Source organism: Camelina sativa, chromosome 2 (assembly GCF_030686135.1).
Source record: "Camelina sativa cultivar CO46 ecotype springtype chromosome 2, ASM3068613v1".
NCBI lineage: Eukaryota > Viridiplantae > Streptophyta > Magnoliopsida > Brassicales > Brassicaceae > Camelina > Camelina sativa.
Genome location: NC_141881.1, coordinates 28,568,496 through 28,584,729, shown reverse-complemented (window position 1 = coordinate 28,584,729; position 16,234 = coordinate 28,568,496). Strand labels below are relative to the sequence as shown.

At 35.5% G+C, this 16,234-nt stretch overlaps 5 protein-coding genes across 5 annotated transcripts; 2 read left to right on the top strand and 3 right to left on the bottom strand.

The window, feature by feature from the left end:
* The first annotated feature begins 33 nt into the window (after positions 1–33).
* Positions 34–2,823, top strand: LOC104738872 (autophagy-related protein 3). Its single transcript, XM_010459087.3, has 10 exons — positions 34–356; positions 791–861; positions 942–1,058; positions 1,141–1,304; positions 1,544–1,629; positions 1,750–1,801; positions 1,906–1,971; positions 2,106–2,233; positions 2,312–2,414; positions 2,531–2,823. Exons 1-9 carry the CDS (start codon positions 196–198, stop codon positions 2,406–2,408), a joined length of 942 nt encoding a protein of 313 aa, XP_010457389.2. The 5' UTR covers positions 34–195; the 3' UTR covers positions 2,409–2,414; positions 2,531–2,823.
* LOC104738882 (uncharacterized) lies at positions 2,774–4,610 on the bottom strand. The gene is made up of 4 exons (XM_010459098.3): positions 3,669–4,610; positions 3,433–3,601; positions 3,257–3,341; positions 2,774–3,177 (listed from the first exon to the last, which is right to left on the bottom strand). Exons 1-4 carry the CDS (start codon positions 3,926–3,928, stop codon positions 2,915–2,917), a joined length of 777 nt encoding a protein of 258 aa, XP_010457400.2. The 5' UTR covers positions 3,929–4,610; the 3' UTR covers positions 2,774–2,914.
* A 3,027-nt stretch (positions 4,611–7,637) lies between these two features.
* Positions 7,638–11,662, top strand: LOC104738860 (leucine-rich repeat receptor-like protein kinase TDR). The gene is made up of 2 exons (XM_010459080.3): positions 7,638–10,880; positions 11,071–11,662. The coding sequence occupies exons 1-2, from the start codon at positions 8,192–8,194 to the stop codon at positions 11,496–11,498; spliced, it is 3,117 nt and encodes a 1,038-aa protein (XP_010457382.2). The 5' UTR covers positions 7,638–8,191; the 3' UTR covers positions 11,499–11,662.
* A 138-nt stretch (positions 11,663–11,800) lies between these two features.
* Positions 11,801–12,415, bottom strand: LOC147949301 (uncharacterized). The gene has a single exon (XM_087470783.1). The coding sequence runs from the start codon at positions 12,413–12,415 to the stop codon at positions 11,801–11,803; it is 615 nt and encodes a 204-aa protein (XP_087326909.1).
* A 1,075-nt stretch (positions 12,416–13,490) lies between these two features.
* Positions 13,491–14,562, bottom strand: LOC104756833 (zinc finger protein ZAT1-like). Its single transcript, XM_010479484.3, has one exon. The coding sequence runs from the start codon at positions 14,480–14,482 to the stop codon at positions 13,601–13,603; it is 882 nt and encodes a 293-aa protein (XP_010477786.2). The 5' UTR covers positions 14,483–14,562; the 3' UTR covers positions 13,491–13,600.
* Positions 14,563–16,234: the final 1,672 nt, after the last annotated feature.

The following is a 16,234-nucleotide window of genomic DNA, read 5'->3' as shown; positions in this document are numbered from 1 at the left end:
AATAAATGGAAGTATGAGGACTATTCGAAAAATATATTAAAATATCATCTCCTCAAATTTGACGGAATCTATAATTCTCCAGCTTAGGGATTAGGGCTCGCAATCGAATCCTCGATTAGATTATTTCTTCGATACGATAAATTCTTCTTCGATATAAACCACTGATTAGATCTGAATTCATCGCTATCTCAAAGTATGGTGCTTTCGCAAAAGCTTCATGACGCATTTAAAGGTACAGTTGAGAGGATCACAGGTCCACGTACGATCTCTGCGTTCAAGGAGAAGGGAGTGCTCAGCGTCAGCGAGTTCGTACTCGCCGGAGATAATCTTGTCTCCAAGTGTCCCACCTGGTCCTGGTTAGTTCCAAATTTTGAATTTTTTTAATTGAGGATATGAAGAATATACATAGTGGCCAATTGTGATTTTGAGTTTGTGAATTTTGTCATCTATGATATGTGAATTTTGATTCTTGATGAATCCTTGATGAATATGGGTGAATGGGTCTCTCTGTGTTGTCGAAAAGTATAAGACTTTATGCAAATTATGTGAGATTGTGATGGGATCAATCAAAATTGTGGCTTTGCTGATTGCAGCAAGGTTACAACTTATCTGAATGGTTAATCTGATGTTTGATTAGTTTTAAATCTTACTGCTCAATACTATATGTCTATAACATATTGCTCTTTGCGCGTTATTATTATGTATGACTTCTAGTTCAAGCCAATTGGCAATATCTATATCTTTGCTTGAATAGGTAAGCTTTGACATAATGGCTTTTACTTTTGATTAGGGAATCTGGTGACCCAAGCAAAAGGAAGCCTTACTTGCCCTCGGACAAACAGTTTTTGATTACTAGAAATGGTAAATTTGAAATCTTTAGTGCTGATTTCTGTTTAGTTTCTGAATGCACATTGTTTTATGGACTTTTTACGGGTTGGCAGTACCTTGTTTACGGAGAGCTGCATCTGTGGCGGAGGATTATGAAGCTGCTGGAGGTGAAGTGTTGGTTGATGATGAAGATAATGATGGTTGGCTGGCTACACATGGGAAACCGAAAGGTAGATTTTGTTTTGAGAGATTAGTTCGCCTCCGAAATTTGACTTTTCCCCGATTTTACTCTTGTCTTAATCTTTTCCTTAGATAAAGGCAAGGAAGATGAAAACTTGCCATCCATGGATGCCTTGGACATAAATGAGAAAAATGTTATCAAGTCAATACCTACGTATTTTGGAGGTGGGGAGGAGGAAGATATTCCAGACATGGAGGAGTTTGATGAGGCTGACAATTTGGTAGAAAATGATCCTGTGAGTTTTTGTCTTTGCAGTTTGCACTCAGCTTTTTATTGCTCTTTGATAAATGCTGTTAAATTATACACTTGAATTTTCAAGTTTCCTAGGATATTACAAGAGTTTCAAAGGTTATACTTTGACTCGATTGAACACTGGCCGTGTGTAGCTGTATTTTTACCTTATGAGCATATTTCCATATTCCAGTTATTTTGGTCTACCAACAGTTTTGATATTTTCATTCTTCCTTGAGTCAGGCAACTCTTCAGTCAACTTATCTTGTGGCTCATGAACCTGATGACGATAACATTCTCCGAACTCGGACATATGATCTCACCATAACGTAAGCATCCCACGTTTCTTTCATATTCAAAGAATGTGTTACTGCATTTTGACTTTTAGATACAGCTCTCATACTTTTGGCTCAGTGGAGGCAAACTTACAATTCTTCACTTTGGTTCAGGTATGATAAGTATTACCAAACTCCTCGTGTTTGGCTGACCGGTTATGATGAGGTTTGCATCTCGTTCATACTTTGTTTAATTCTAAAGTTCTTGGATTTTTTTTTGCTTGTTTATGTTTCCTGTTATCTACTTAAGAACTGTGATGTCTCTTGTAGTCAAGGATGCTGCTGCAACCTGAACTTGTAATGGAGGATGTGAGCCAAGACCATGCTCGTAAAACGGTAAAAAGAAGACGATCTCAACTGATTCAGATGACTTTTTTTTGTAATGCCACCGAAGTGTTCCCTCTTATGTCTTCTGAATTTGACCAATGTTCAATACTTTTGTGATCCTCGTTTATAATAATAATGCATAGGTCACAATTGAAGATCATCCACACTTGCCTGGGAAGCATGCTTCAGTCCATCCATGTCGGCATGGAGCTGTTATGAAGAAAATCATTGATGTATTAATGTCGCGCGGAGTAGAACCTGAAGTTGACAAGTATGTGGTTTTCTTGCAAATAACTCTTATACTAGTTCAATGGGCTTGCTGGTTACACCATTGCTTTTTTTTTGCCAGGTACCTCTTCCTGTTCTTGAAGTTCATGGCATCAGTTATTCCAACAATCGAGTATGATTACACAATGGACTTTGATCTCGGTAGCTCAAGCACCTAATACCAGGTGACATCCCCTTTCTCGCTGAATATTTCTTTAATATACACAATTATTTGGTGAATCTCCTACACAAGCTTTTTACTTAAACGTGGGCACACTTTTTGCTTTTGATGTCTTGCTAGATTTAAACAAACAAGAAGCAATCACTGGTTTCATGGATGGCTGGATGGCTCTGCACTGTACATAAAACAGAGTCCTCACTTTCATTTCTCTTCAAAAGAAACTGGTTTAATCACCCGTTTATCTCAAGTTTACGCGGATGAATAGTATTTTGTGACGATACTCAGAAAACGGGTATATGATCAAAGCCGATTTCGTGTAGCTTAGTTAACGGAATGTGATTTAGTGTGTTAAGTACACTCGTGTTTTGGAAATGTTGGGTTTAATGTTTCAATGACATATATTGTGATTGAAATCACTGTTCTTATTACACACGAGTAGCACAAGTATCACTTTTCTTCTGCAGCGGTTTCAGCCGCAGAGGTCGCGCACTCACAATTGAAATACTATCTACCTCTCGTCACTCGGGTAACTAAAACGATAAGAAGGACAACAATGGTGAGCAGAACGGAGATCTGAAGCTTCTCCATCACCGGGGAAGCACCTGAAGCTAAAATAACTGTCTCATGTCCAGGAACAACATTGAAGAGGTCAGTGACGTACTTTGTGACTCTCTCCATGGCGTCCATGATTTTGATAGCACTTCTCTCAAACAACCTTCTTATACAACAATTTGGGGCTGAAGCAGAGTCTTCTTCTGACCTCTCAACTGCATCATACATCAAAGGGGAAAACTCTTTACATAATTATCAATTAGATACAGAGTGCACTGTATCTTATTTTCTTACCATTGCTTATGAGCTCCCGGACAACCACATTATTCATCACTGCATCCCAAACAGCCCTGTCTGAAGTCAAAGAGATAACCATTCTCTGCAACATAAGACACGACACCAATGTCTCTGTCTCAGTTATTTGTTTCTCAAAACCATGGACTTCAAAAGACAGCGAGAAAACAGAGAACCTGAACAGAAGGGTCGGTCTGAAACACATGAAAGGCGTCGTAGAATCTATCCAGCATATAAGGCTGTAGAAGACTAGTATTACAGAGCTGCAACGGAGGCTCAATCCAATCCACAGACTCCGACTCTGTAACTTGGTCTTCTGATTTCTCATCATCCTCATTGAACATCCTAAAAAGACAAAGATGAGTACTTTCAATATATCAAAGCAAAGAACTTTTTACTTTCGAACACTCACAATTGAAGTGCAGAGAAAGCATCGTCAACTTCGTCAAGCTCCGGAGCTTTATCCGTGATAAAATCAACCTCTTTATCTACAGCCACCCATTCATACTCTTCATCCTCCTCACCGTTAGATCCATAACTCGCCTTCACCGGCTCAGATGATGAAACGAATGAAGACATGGGTGGTTTCTGATTGCCGAGACTGGTCACTGTAACAGCATCAGCTCCTTCGAAAGTCTCCAGCGCCTCTCCGCCGTCGATTCTGATTCCCATTTTGGTTTCTTGGTCTGGAAGTTGGAAACGGTGCTTAGATAATTTTTAGTCAATAGAATAGTATTTGTTATTTAACGTAATTTCTTTTTTAGACCCTCATACTTCTACGATTTTCCAAAATTTAGTCGTATACTTATGTAATTATACATCAAAACCCCCAATACTTTTAGAATTGTGCTATTAAAGCCAATTTGAAATTGCATAAGCTCACTAGCTCTTGCTGATAAAGTTATGACTTGTGACAAAGCAAAACACTAACTTACTGACATCTTGTACCAGTTTTGACATAATGTAATATACATATACACGTTTACATACGAGCAATGGAGTTTAAAAATCGACTGTGATTAATGATTATTGAGAAAACAAAAAAAGAAAAGAGAGATTAGTAGGCATATGGGCTGTCCTCCAATTTTCACACCCATTTTCTCCTACATGCAATCATAACATTTTGTTTTGTTTTTAATTATGGGGGAAAAAAATAGAAAAGGAAAAGACAAGATTTTGAAATTGAAAATATGATGATTAGGAATGTTGATTTAGGATCCCATGGGAGAAAAATACTCATCTATTTTCAAAAAAGTGTGAAACATCTATTTTTTTCATGAATCAAATGATTACACGTTTTGATATCATAATTTTGTTTTGGTTTATTTCATTGGTTCTACCATCTAATCTGCTTAACAACAACTTTGAAAATGTTATAGAGATTTTATAGGTTAATGATCATGCATTATTGTCACTACTTTAAAATATGATCATCATTCATAACTTCAAGTTAAAGCATCTATGTGCCCACAACACATAAGACAAAATAAAGCATGGGCCATATGTTAATTAAAATTTGCTCAATGCTGTGTGTGTTTGGTTTTGCAAACTAATTTTGAGTGTTTTTAATTACACCAATAACAGAAACTAATTTAACAAACCTTTTTTCATACAACCAAAAAGAGAGATTTGGTTAGTGGGGATGATCTAGACTACTTAAACTATAGAACAAAACTGACATCTAATTTGGCTTCATCTGAGCAATTTGGAAATTAGTGTCAAATCAATTTTTATTTTATCTGTTTGTTATGACGTTGACTAAATTTACTTCTTTTCAATTATCTCAGCAAATGTTTTAATTCTTTATAAATATATATCTATAATATTCCAACAAAAATGAATATATTGAGATCAAAGACTAGAAAGTTACGGATAAAATACCTTTTTTTTTATCTAGTGATAAGTGTAGATATGTTGCATGTTGTATTTGCCGTAGTCATGAATTTTAATAATTAGCTCATTTGATATGAATATACTTGATACTTGATATTCACACTTAAGATGAAAAATCATTTCATTCTGAACCTAAAATTAAAAATCCAAAAGTCTCGCTAACGAATGCCAAATACACAATACAAACGGTGCATGGTGTCCTTTTAAAAATAAAAATACAAAGTTACAAACGGTGGTATTTCAAAAAGAAAAATAAATATAATTTTTAAAATGAGTCACATTTGAAATAACATTGTTATATATATAAATAAATATAAATGGGCTCACTTCCATCAATCGTTTTCTTTCTCTCTTTATTTCATCCTCTTTGTTTACTTTTGAAGAATGTTCAATTCTTTCATCATTCTCTTGTTGAAACTTTTATAATTATATTTTCCTTTCTTTCCCACTTTATTTTGTTTCTTTGTCTCGTGTACTTCCAAATTTAACGATTTCCTCTAAATACGATTGCTCTGTTACAAATTTTGAGTACCCGACGAGTGCTACTTTGAAGTATAACTCAATTCATACAAAAAAACTAAAGGATGTGTCATTCGCTAATAGATGAAGTTACAACAATACGTGATCAGACAAGGAGTTGTCGTTTACATTACCATTACTTACACGGAGACGGAGGCTATTGTTTTCAACAGTTCTCTTTCACTAAGCGAGATGCTAGTAAACAGGTGTGCACATGGACTAGCTAAAGAGGGTCTACGAAGGTTAACCATGTAAATCACTTGAGACTTGAGAGTAATCAAATAAAGATGTTTGTGATGCTTACTTAAAAAAGAGCAAGTTCAGTTGGGGGTAAAACCGTCACATGGCAAAAGGCAAAACATACCATACTGTTGTTGCGAAAAAGACACGCGTGGCCAAAACAACACTATCAAAAGAAAAATGTAACGACGCATGCCTCTATACATTTTTATTTTTCATTATTACATTCTGTTAATTTTTCTGAAAAAAAATCCCAAAAAATTTAGGACCATTGATCCTTTATAGGACGAGTTTGTAACGTATAATCATTCTAATTGAGATGCTGTTCATTTTGGCCTCCGAACTTCGAACTACGTTGAGAGTGATTGTAATTAAGAGAAAATGAATTTACATATTGTGATTCAAGATATAGTATAGCAATATATATATGCTCACGTACGTACGGAGCTTTTAAAGATTATACGCATAAGCGATAATTTAGGTGATTAGTTGGGAAATAATGAAATCTTTTCATTGGAACTTTTGAATAAATGTGAGATATTTATGTCACCCAACCTTAATGATGAAAAGTGAATCTATAATGGCAAGCAACCATCATGATACAAAACCATATGCCCCTTAAGTCAATTTCTACAGCTACAACTTTATATACAGAGAGAGCATTGACAAAAAGATTATATATATTTTTTCTTTCCATTGTGTGTGTTTATTGTTTAATAATAAAAATATAGAATACCGTAATTAGAAAAAGACATGGTGACCAGAAAAAATAGAGATATATAAAAGAAAAAGGCATAGTTTGGATTTCCTAGCAGTGTTAAAAATAATTAAATGAGACAAATATTTTTAGTAGAAGAGGACCACGAGATTGCGATACTTTTAAGAAATACATGGAAAAAAAAAAAAACTAATAGAAATAATCTATATCAAAGGAAAAACATAGTCCATATATAATGATGTATTGATAATTAGAAAACACGTAATTTTGAGGAATGCAAAAGGAGTAGAGACAAACTATTTTTAGTAGGAACAGGAAGACCATGTGATTGTGATAATTTAGAAATGACAAAAATGTTAGAATAGTGACTATAAAAATACGTATAGAATTCATGATCGTAATTAGTACTATGAGTTTACAGTTAATGTCAGATAACTAATTGAGAAAACAATTTTGGGTAGTGATGTTATATGAATCGAGTTTTTGTTGTTGTAGTTAAAGAAGTCTAAATCAAGTTTCTCTAAAGTTGGTAGAAAATATATATACAGTATAGTAGATTTACGGTAGCATGTGGATATGATTTGGCAAATACTCTCCGACTTATCATTTCATTAAAAGTAATAAAGAGAGATGCACACGTATATATGCGTATGAATGGTGGTGCGATGAATTGGTAATTTGATCTTGAATCTTTTGGGCGCCAGAATGGTGTTCGAAAGAAAAAAGAAAAAAAACCATAATTCATATACATATATATATATATATATAAATACGCACCCATATACGTACTTGTGTATTGTAAAAAAGAGATTATATAATAGTGACTGGGCATGAGAGTTATATACAGTCCCACTTTAGCTTGAGAGTTAGTGGAGAGAGACAGAGGATTTTAGCTTTATTGGATCCTGTGAGTGTTTGTGACTCAGATATAAAAAATACATTCCACTTTCGCTTACATTGGATTATGTTCATTGCGTATATATATACATTTTTTCCCAACATTCTCAATTTGTAGTGCAAAATATTTTTATAAGAGAAAAAAAAAAAATCAGTGGAAAAATAATTCTAGTGGGCATTTTATTTGGTTTCTCATTTTCAAAGAACTCCACCCAAAATCAAATCTTCTACTGTATTTGTATGATATGGCCTAATTAACAAATACATTCATTGGTTTACACGACATAACATAATGAATAAAAGTAACAATTTCAAAAAAAAAAAAAAGAACAAGTATTTTGAGTAGAACAGTTGAAAAAAAGGTAAGAAAAGTAAAAGAAAGAGTGGGAAATGGAATGAGTTTATTTGTTTATCACTTTTTCATTTCTTCCCCCCACACAAACCATAACGCCTTAACCAACAAAAGCCAGACCATTAGACGCACTCCATAATCATCACCTTCATCATGACTTCTTCTTCTCTTCACCTCCTCCTCCACCTTCTTCTTCTTCTTCTTCTTCAAACCCTTATTATATCCACCGTTGTTTATCCTAACACCTTTCTCAACCAACAATCTCACTACATTTAATTCATCACACTGTTTCACTTTTAGTTTCCTCCCTAAAGCCATGATGGACAAGAAGAACACTTCTCCTTCTCTTGTTCATCTCTTCTTTCTCCTCCTTCTTCCTTTCTTCGCCTTCAATTCCTTAGCTCTCAAAGCCTCACCTCAACTCTTATCTCTCCTTTCCTTTAAAACATCTCTCTCTGGCCCTCCCTCTGCTTTTCAAGACTGGAAATTCCCTACCGATGGTCAAACCGACGCCGTTTTCTGTTCTTGGTCTGGTGTAGTTTGTGATAATGCAACGGCTCAAGTCATTTCTCTTGACCTCTCTCACCGTAACCTCACGGGTCGTCTTCCTCCAAAGATTCGTTACTTGTCGAGCTTACTTTACTTGAATCTCAGTGGGAATTCTTTGGAAGGCTCGTTTCCAACTTCTATCTTTGATCTCACCAAGCTCACTACCTTAGACATCAGCCGTAACTCTTTCGACTCGAGTTTTCCTCCCGGAATCTCCAAGCTCAAGTTCTTAAAAGTCCTCAATGCCTACAGCAACAACTTCGAAGGTCTATTACCTAGTGATGTGTCTCGTCTTCGTTTCTTGGAAGAGCTAAACTTTGGTGGGAGTTACTTCGAAGGCGAGATCCCTGCAGCTTACGGTGCTTTAAAGAGATTAAAGTTCATTTATTTAGCCGGAAATGTTCTCGAAGGTGAACTACCTCCGAGTTTGGGGCTCTTACAGGACCTCCAACGCATGGAGATCGGTTATAATCACTTCACCGGAAGCATACCCTCAGAGTTTTCCTTACTCTCTAATCTCAAGTACTTTGACGCTTCCAACAGCAGTCTCTCTGGTCCTCTGCCTCAAGAACTCGGCAAACTCACAAAGCTCGAGACTATGCTTCTGTTCTTAAACGGTTTCACCGGTGAGATTCCAGAGAGTTATAGCAACATGAAAGCACTCAAGTCTTTTGATGTTTCGAGTAATCAGCTTTCCGGTAGTATCCCATCAGGCTTCTCAAACTTAAAGAACCTCACATTGCTAAGCTTAATCAGCAATAACCTCTCAGGTGAAGTCCCTGAAGGAATCGGTGAACTCCCTCATCTAACTACATTGTCTCTATGGAACAACAACTTCACCGGTGTTTTGCCACAGAAGCTTGGATCTAACGGTAACCTTGAGATTATGGATGTCTCTAACAACTCATTCACCGGCACAATACCTTCTTCTCTTTGCCATGGAAACAAGCTATACAAACTCATCCTCTTCTCCAACATGTTCCAAGGTGAACTACCAAAGAGCTTAGCTCGATGCAACTCTCTGTTCCGGTTTAGGATTCAGAACAATCGATTAAACGGTACGATTCCGATCGGATTCGGTTCTCTGCCTAACCTCACATTCGTAGATTTGAGTAACAACAGATTCACCGATCAAATTCCGGCGGATTTCGCCACCGCTCCTGTACTTCAATACTTGAATCTCTCTGCCAATTCCTTCCACAGCACCCTACCTGAAAACATATGGAAAGCTCCGAATCTACAGATCTTCTCAGCTAGCTTCACCGATCTGATCGGCGAAATCCCAAACTACGTCGGTTGCAGAAGCTTCTATAGGATTGAGCTACAAGGAAACTCACTCAACGGAACGATTCCATGGGACATCGGACATTGCGAGAAGCTTCTCTGTTTAAATCTCAGCCAAAACCATCTCTCCGGTATCATTCCTTGGGAGATTTCAACTCTTCCGTCAATCGCCGACGTAGATCTTTCTCATAACCTCTTAACCGGAACCATCCCTTCCGATATCGGAAGCTCCAAAACCATCACAACCTTCAACGTTTCGTATAATCAGCTCATCGGTCCGATTCCGAGCGGTTCGTTCGCTCATCTGAATCCATCCTTCTTCTCCTCAAACGAAGGTCTCTGTGGAGCTATCGTCGGAAAGCCTTGCGATTCTGATAGGTTTAACGGTGGAGATTCAGATCTAGACGGTCATCGTAACGATCAGCGACCGAAGAAAACCGCCGGAGCTATTGTTTGGATACTTGCGGCGGCGATTGGTGTTGGATTCTTTGTTCTCGTCGCAGCTACTAGATGTTTCCAGAAGAGCTATGTAAACAGAGTTGACGGTGGTGGTGGAAGAAACGGCGGAGATATAGGACCTTGGAAGCTAACGGCGTTTCAGAGATTGAATTTTACGGCGGATGATGTGGTGGAGTGTCTCTCAAAGACCGATAGCATCCTCGGGATGGGATCAACGGGAACGGTGTACAAAGCAGAGATGCCTAACGGAGAAATCATCGCCGTTAAAAAACTATGGGGGAAAAACAAAGAAAACGGCAAGATCCGGCGGCGGAAGAGCGGTGTATTGGCGGAGGTCGATGTTTTAGGGAACGTACGGCACAGGAACATCGTTCGTCTCCTTGGATGCTGCTCGAATCGAGATTGTACGATGCTTTTATACGAATACATGCCTAACGGAAGCTTAGATGATCTGCTTCACGGTGGTGATAAGACGATGAACGCGGCGGCGGAATGGACGGCGTTGTATCAGATCGCGATTGGTGTCGCTCAAGGGATCTGTTATCTCCACCATGATTGTGATCCGGTGATCGTACACCGTGACCTGAAACCTAGCAATATTTTACTCGACGGAGATATGGAGGCGCGTGTTGCGGATTTCGGCGTCGCGAAGCTGATTCAAACCGACGAATCCATGTCCGTCGTAGCCGGATCGTACGGTTACATTGCACCAGGTACCCTTCACTTTTCTGACTAATTCTTTACTTTTCCCTAAATTTTAAAATTTTGTACTTTTTTGTCCCATTTTTTTTTATTATTCGAATTTTGTCCGTTTGTTAAAACATTCTTTTTGTTGGGGTGACAACATCTGACAATATGACTAAAATTATAATTTTGTTTGTTTGTTTTGGTTTGGTTTTGCAGAGTATGCTTACACACTACAAGTGGATAAAAAGAGTGATATCTACAGTTACGGTGTGATTTTGCTAGAAATAATCACGGGAAAAAGATCGGTGGAACCCGAATTTGGTGAAGGTAACAGTATTGTGGACTGGGTTAGATCAAAGTTGAAGACGAAAGAAGATGTAGAAGAAGTTCTAGACAAAAGCATGGGTAGGTCATGTAGTCTTATAAGAGAAGAGATGAAGCAAATGCTGAGGATAGCGTTGTTGTGTACGAGTCGGAATCCGACTGACCGACCACCGATGAGAGATGTCTTGTTGATTCTTCAAGAGGCAAAGCCGAAGAGGAAGACAGTAGGAGATAATGTGATCGTTCTTGGTGATGTTAGTGAGGTCAATTTCGAAGATGTGTCTAGTGGTCATGTTAAATCCCAAAAAATTGGAGTGTGATTGTTTATATATATATATTTGTATTTGGAGTTTTCAATGTAGTTGTAGATTTTTTTTTCTTTTTTTTTTGAAGGGTGTTAACGTATATACATGAGTGTATTTTAGTTTTTGTGTCTTTTTTTTGGTTATATGAATGGAATGTTTAGAGCATCTTGCATCGACAATACACTTGAGGTGCAATAATAATATCATTGCTTTCTATCTTTAGAGCAAACTAACATGCATTGACTTTGTAAGTAAAGTAGGAAACACATCATAGTTATTTTTTCTTTATTTTGTTTTTCAACCAAACATTAATAAAATTAAAGGATAACTCCAAGGTTGGTAGCCCATACCGGAGGAAAAGAGTTTACAAAAATTGATTCAGAAATTAAAGTTCTTGAAGACCGAGCCAGACAATCAGCCCTTGCGTTTAAGTCTCGTGGAATCCTGGCTAGGGTGAAGGAAGGGAAGGAAGATCGGAGCAATGAGAAATTCTCCAGCAAATTCGAATAAGCGGGCCAATTCTCCGGCGTCTGCACCATTGCAACTAGTTCTGCACAGTCTGTCTCAAAAGCCTGACAATCAACTCCAACCGCCAGTAAATACTTCAAAGCCCAAATCAGAGCTTGTAATTCCGCATGCAAGGGAGTAAGACCTCTTCTGTGACTCCGTGCTCCCAATAGAAGCGTAGAATCTTCTCCACTACAACACCACCACCCTAGACCCTGAAAAGGGTCCGTACCTTTCCAAGAACCATCAACCTGACAACGGGGATAGGAACCCCTGTCCTCTAATATAAGCGGAGGATACATATATCGCACTGAATAAGATTTGGCCTCCTCCCACAGTAATTTATCATTAGCCGCTTGATTCAAAATATCAATTGGCTCTAATTCAGTACCCTGAAAAACCTTTTTATTCCTATCTTTCCACATTGACCATACAATCCAGGGGAGACGACGAGCAATATCTGAAACCCCGTATTGTGAAGACGCCCGCCAGAAAATGAAGTCTAAATTCGCATAAATCGAGGTATAAGGAAAGCCTCCTGTTTCTAACGTCACAGGTGATAACTCCCAAATACATCGCGATCGAGGGCATTCACATCATAGTTTATATGGTAGCAATGTTAAAACTGGGTGATCTTGGATGAGTAATTTTTTTTTGGTTTAAAAAAAAAACATAAATCATAAATTTTTGTCCTTGCGTCTACAACTCTAAAAAAAAACTCTACATTAACGTTTATATATTAATATTCAATGCTTAATTATTACTTCACAAGGAAAACACATTTTTTTAGTTTTCTTAAATCAAATACCATCTAAAAATTATCATCATATTATATTTTTTTAATTCAAATAAAAAACTACAATTAATATATTGTGTTTGTATTTGGAATTATAATATGTTGACTATGTATTTTTTTGACTACGAATCGAAATCACCCTATCTAAAAATAAGGTATAGTCGAGTCAAATTCCATATAAAAATACTGTAAAAAATGAACAATTAATCATTTGACTAAAGACACTTCCTCATATGTTGACTAAGAATCAATTCAGAAATATTTCCATTTGGGTTATTATTCTTATTTTCATTGAAAGTTGTTCGCAGTTACCTTACTTATTATATGTATTCAATAATTAACACTTTTCAATATATATCTTTGATTCTAGTTGGTCAAAGAAAAATTAATTTTAAATTCATTTTTTAAAGTAGAAAAATATTTTACAAGGGTTGTTTTTTTTTTCTTTCTGATTAAACACATAATTAATAGTAGTTTATCTAGGAGAATTTGCTTGTCATGAGTTTAAATCTGAAAGTGACACAACGATGCAGTTTGTACAAATTAAGTTTGCATATCATGGTCATAAATCTTCTATACAAACCTAGTTTTTGATGTTTTTTTGCATTTAAAGATTATATATATATATATATTATATCTCAAATTAAATTATTGTATTTTACTATTTTAAACAATTTTGAAAGCAAAATAGACCAATAAAAAAAATAGAGAGCATGTTTTATTTAGTTCAAAACACAAAAAAGAAACAAAAAAAGAAGAACATGTTTTATTATTTTGTTTTCCCAAAAGAACAAACGCCTCACAGATTCTATGATCACTTGGCAGAAGTCGAGAAGTTAAATGGTTGGAGGAACATATAATGAATCTTTTTGTGACCACCAAGTGCTTGACCAGATTCAAACACTCTTTTACAGATTTCACACTCATAATGTCGTCGAACCGCTGGCACATCTTGGTCAGAGATCTTCAATTTTTTGTTACTGTGACTCGTTCGATGACCTCCCAATGCCTGATACGAACGTAAAATTTTTCCGCATATATCACACATATATTTACTTTGTTTTTTACCTTTTCTTTCTTTTGCACCGTAATATGCGTTTTCATCACCATAATTGTCATCATTTTCATCGCTGTCTGCTGTTAGGTATCCCACATCTGAAGTAAGAAACTTAAGTGCATCTCCATCTTCATTATCTTCATCTTCAACGACGTACTCGTCATCACTATCTTCTTTATCTTCTTCAGAATCTATTTCAATATACTTTTCAATATCTTTTCCTTCTCTAGTTGATATCAAACTATCATTCGACTTCGGAGTCTGATAACTTTTTGACCACATGTCTTTCATTTGTAAAAGACATAAAGCTGGAGACTCTGTAGAATTTTCTTTATCTAATTCGAGGACGAGCTTTTTCTTGAGAGTAGTTACTTGTTGTTCACCTTCTTGGTTTAGATCTGGTGTCTGACCACCAACAACTTCATTGGTGTGGACAGATCTCATCATAACTGTTTCATGAGTTCTGAAGTTTGCTCCAAGGTTGATGCGCGATCGTAGTGATGAAGTGATCGAGCTAGTTGATGATTCGGGAGAAAGTTTTCGATGAGATTTCATGTGACCACCTAGAGCTTTCCCGTTTGAAAATGATTTCTTGCATACTTGACAGGTTCTTTTTTGGTTGAGAAGTGAATTCATCATTGCGATGAAAAACACAAAAAAAAAAGACAAAGAAAACTAGGGGTGGAGGCAAAGATTTTGATTGTTTTTTTATGCGAGAAGCTTTTTGTTTGTATTTGTTACTATGTGATTTTGTGAGAATGAGATACCCATATATATAGAGAGGCAAGAGTGATGAACATGAGTAAGCACACATAATCTATTCAAAAGGAGTAAACCACTTAACATAAGTGTTTGGTGTAATATGTTCCAACATTTACTTAGAAGCATTTTTGTTTTGTTTTGGTCAACAATCATTTACGAGCTAATCTTTATTTTCTTATTAATATAATGAATTTTTATTTGTAAGGAAAAAACCCTCCAAAGGATTTTATTTTGCAAGTGTACCCTCAATTTACATAAATCTATACTATAAAAGATGGTCAACTCTCTCCATATGAATGACACGTCAGCAATGGAGAGAGGAATATGAAACATTTTCCATATCTTTTATTCTTTTTTATATCACAAACAGTTTCAATATTTATATAAAAAATCTAGAGAGGCTTAGAACATATTGATGTATTCTTTAAGTAAGTAGATGCATCACTAAAAAATAAAAATGTATCGAGAGTAAAAACAAAGATTCGCTTCGTCCTCATAGGGTAAACCATGAAGATATGAACATATGATTTAGAAGTTAGAAGTTTCTCAACAATTTGAAGAGTTGCAGCAGTGACTGGGAATTTAGCTAATATTATAGAGAAATTCATGAAAGTGTGTCTTTAGAGAAATAAATTTTTATATATGAAAAATATCAGAGTTTTATTTACTATCGAATGAAAAATAGTTAAATCAGTGATAGAATATTGGTTGAAGAAAATAGAGAGAGAAAAAAAGAAGGAAATTAAATGAAATTCTTATTAAAAATTAATTTTTAGAGTTATATTCAAGAAATTGAATAGTTAGCAAGAAAGAAAGTTGTCTATCTTAACTATAATCATTAAAGAGTTAACCAAGTTGCATGAAAAACTTTTTGATAAAAGAAAATTTGAGACTCCAATGGTATTTAGTTGAGAAGCTTAAATACAAATATATCTAAATACCTAAGTTTTAGACAAGAATTGTATGATGTTTAAATATTTTTATCTACCAATCAAATGTGCAAATGGTATGATTATTTTACTTCCTAAAAAAAATATGCTAATTGTTTTCGTCTACAAAATCACTTTAGAATAAGACTTAGCTTTAAACAAAATTTAGTATTCTTTGCTTCCTCGCAAAAAAAAATCTTAGTTTTATTTGTTAATATATAATTTTAATATTTCAAATGTGAAAATATAAGAAGCAAAGAAGATATTACAATAAATATATATATATATATATAGATATAAACAAACCCGCATGTAGTGCGGGTACTCATCTAGTACATATAAAACCCTATAAAGTCGAATATATTGTGTAATATAATCCTTATGTTTATTTTTTGTAAGATCTTGTACAATTGCATATATTACTGCTTTTGAATTCAAATAGTAGATTTAAGTTTCTCATGGCGCGAGGGATTCAATTTTATGTATTATCATAATATTTTTTTTAAAAATTAAAAGTTGCAACGAAAGGTTATAGTGTATTAAATTAGACTTTGTAGACTTCATTTGCATTTTTTTTGTAAGTTATTTGGTAATTTTCAATAAAATGATATTTGAAGGGTTCTTTTTGCGATAACCCTCCAAATTAGGGTTATTCCACATAAAATAGAAAATTTCTAGTGGTACCAAAAAAAAAAAGGAA

Bases quoted from the DNA above. Each gene is read 5' to 3' on its own strand.
- LOC104738872 (XM_010459087.3), top strand. From the start codon at position 196: ATGGTGCTTTCGCAAAAGCTTCATGACGCATTTAAAGGTACAGTTGAG. The intron at 1,305-1,543 runs GTGAGTTTTTGT...TCCTTGAGTCAG, and splicing joins ATTTGGTAGAAAATGATCCT to GCAACTCTTCAGTCAACTTA. The intron at 1,802-1,905 runs GTTTGCATCTCG...TGTCTCTTGTAG, and splicing joins GGCTGACCGGTTATGATGAG to TCAAGGATGCTGCTGCAACC.
- LOC104738882 (XM_010459098.3), bottom strand. From the start codon at position 3,928: ATGGGAATCAGAATCGACGGCGGAGAGGCGCTGGAGACTTTCGAAGGA. The intron at 3,602-3,668 runs GTGAGTGTTCGA...TTGTCTTTTTAG, and splicing joins GCTTTCTCTGCACTTCAATT to GATGTTCAATGAGGATGATG. The intron at 3,342-3,432 runs GTTCTCTGTTTT...CTTATGTTGCAG, and splicing joins AGACCGACCCTTCTGTTCAG to AGAATGGTTATCTCTTTGAC.
- LOC104738860 (XM_010459080.3), top strand. From the start codon at position 8,192: ATGATGGACAAGAAGAACACTTCTCCTTCTCTTGTTCATCTCTTCTTT. The intron at 10,881-11,070 runs GTACCCTTCACT...TTGGTTTTGCAG, and splicing joins GTACGGTTACATTGCACCAG to AGTATGCTTACACACTACAA.
- LOC147949301 (XM_087470783.1), bottom strand. From the start codon at position 12,415: ATGTGGAAAGATAGGAATAAAAAGGTTTTTCAGGGTACTGAATTAGAG.
- LOC104756833 (XM_010479484.3), bottom strand. From the start codon at position 14,482: ATGATGAATTCACTTCTCAACCAAAAAAGAACCTGTCAAGTATGCAAG.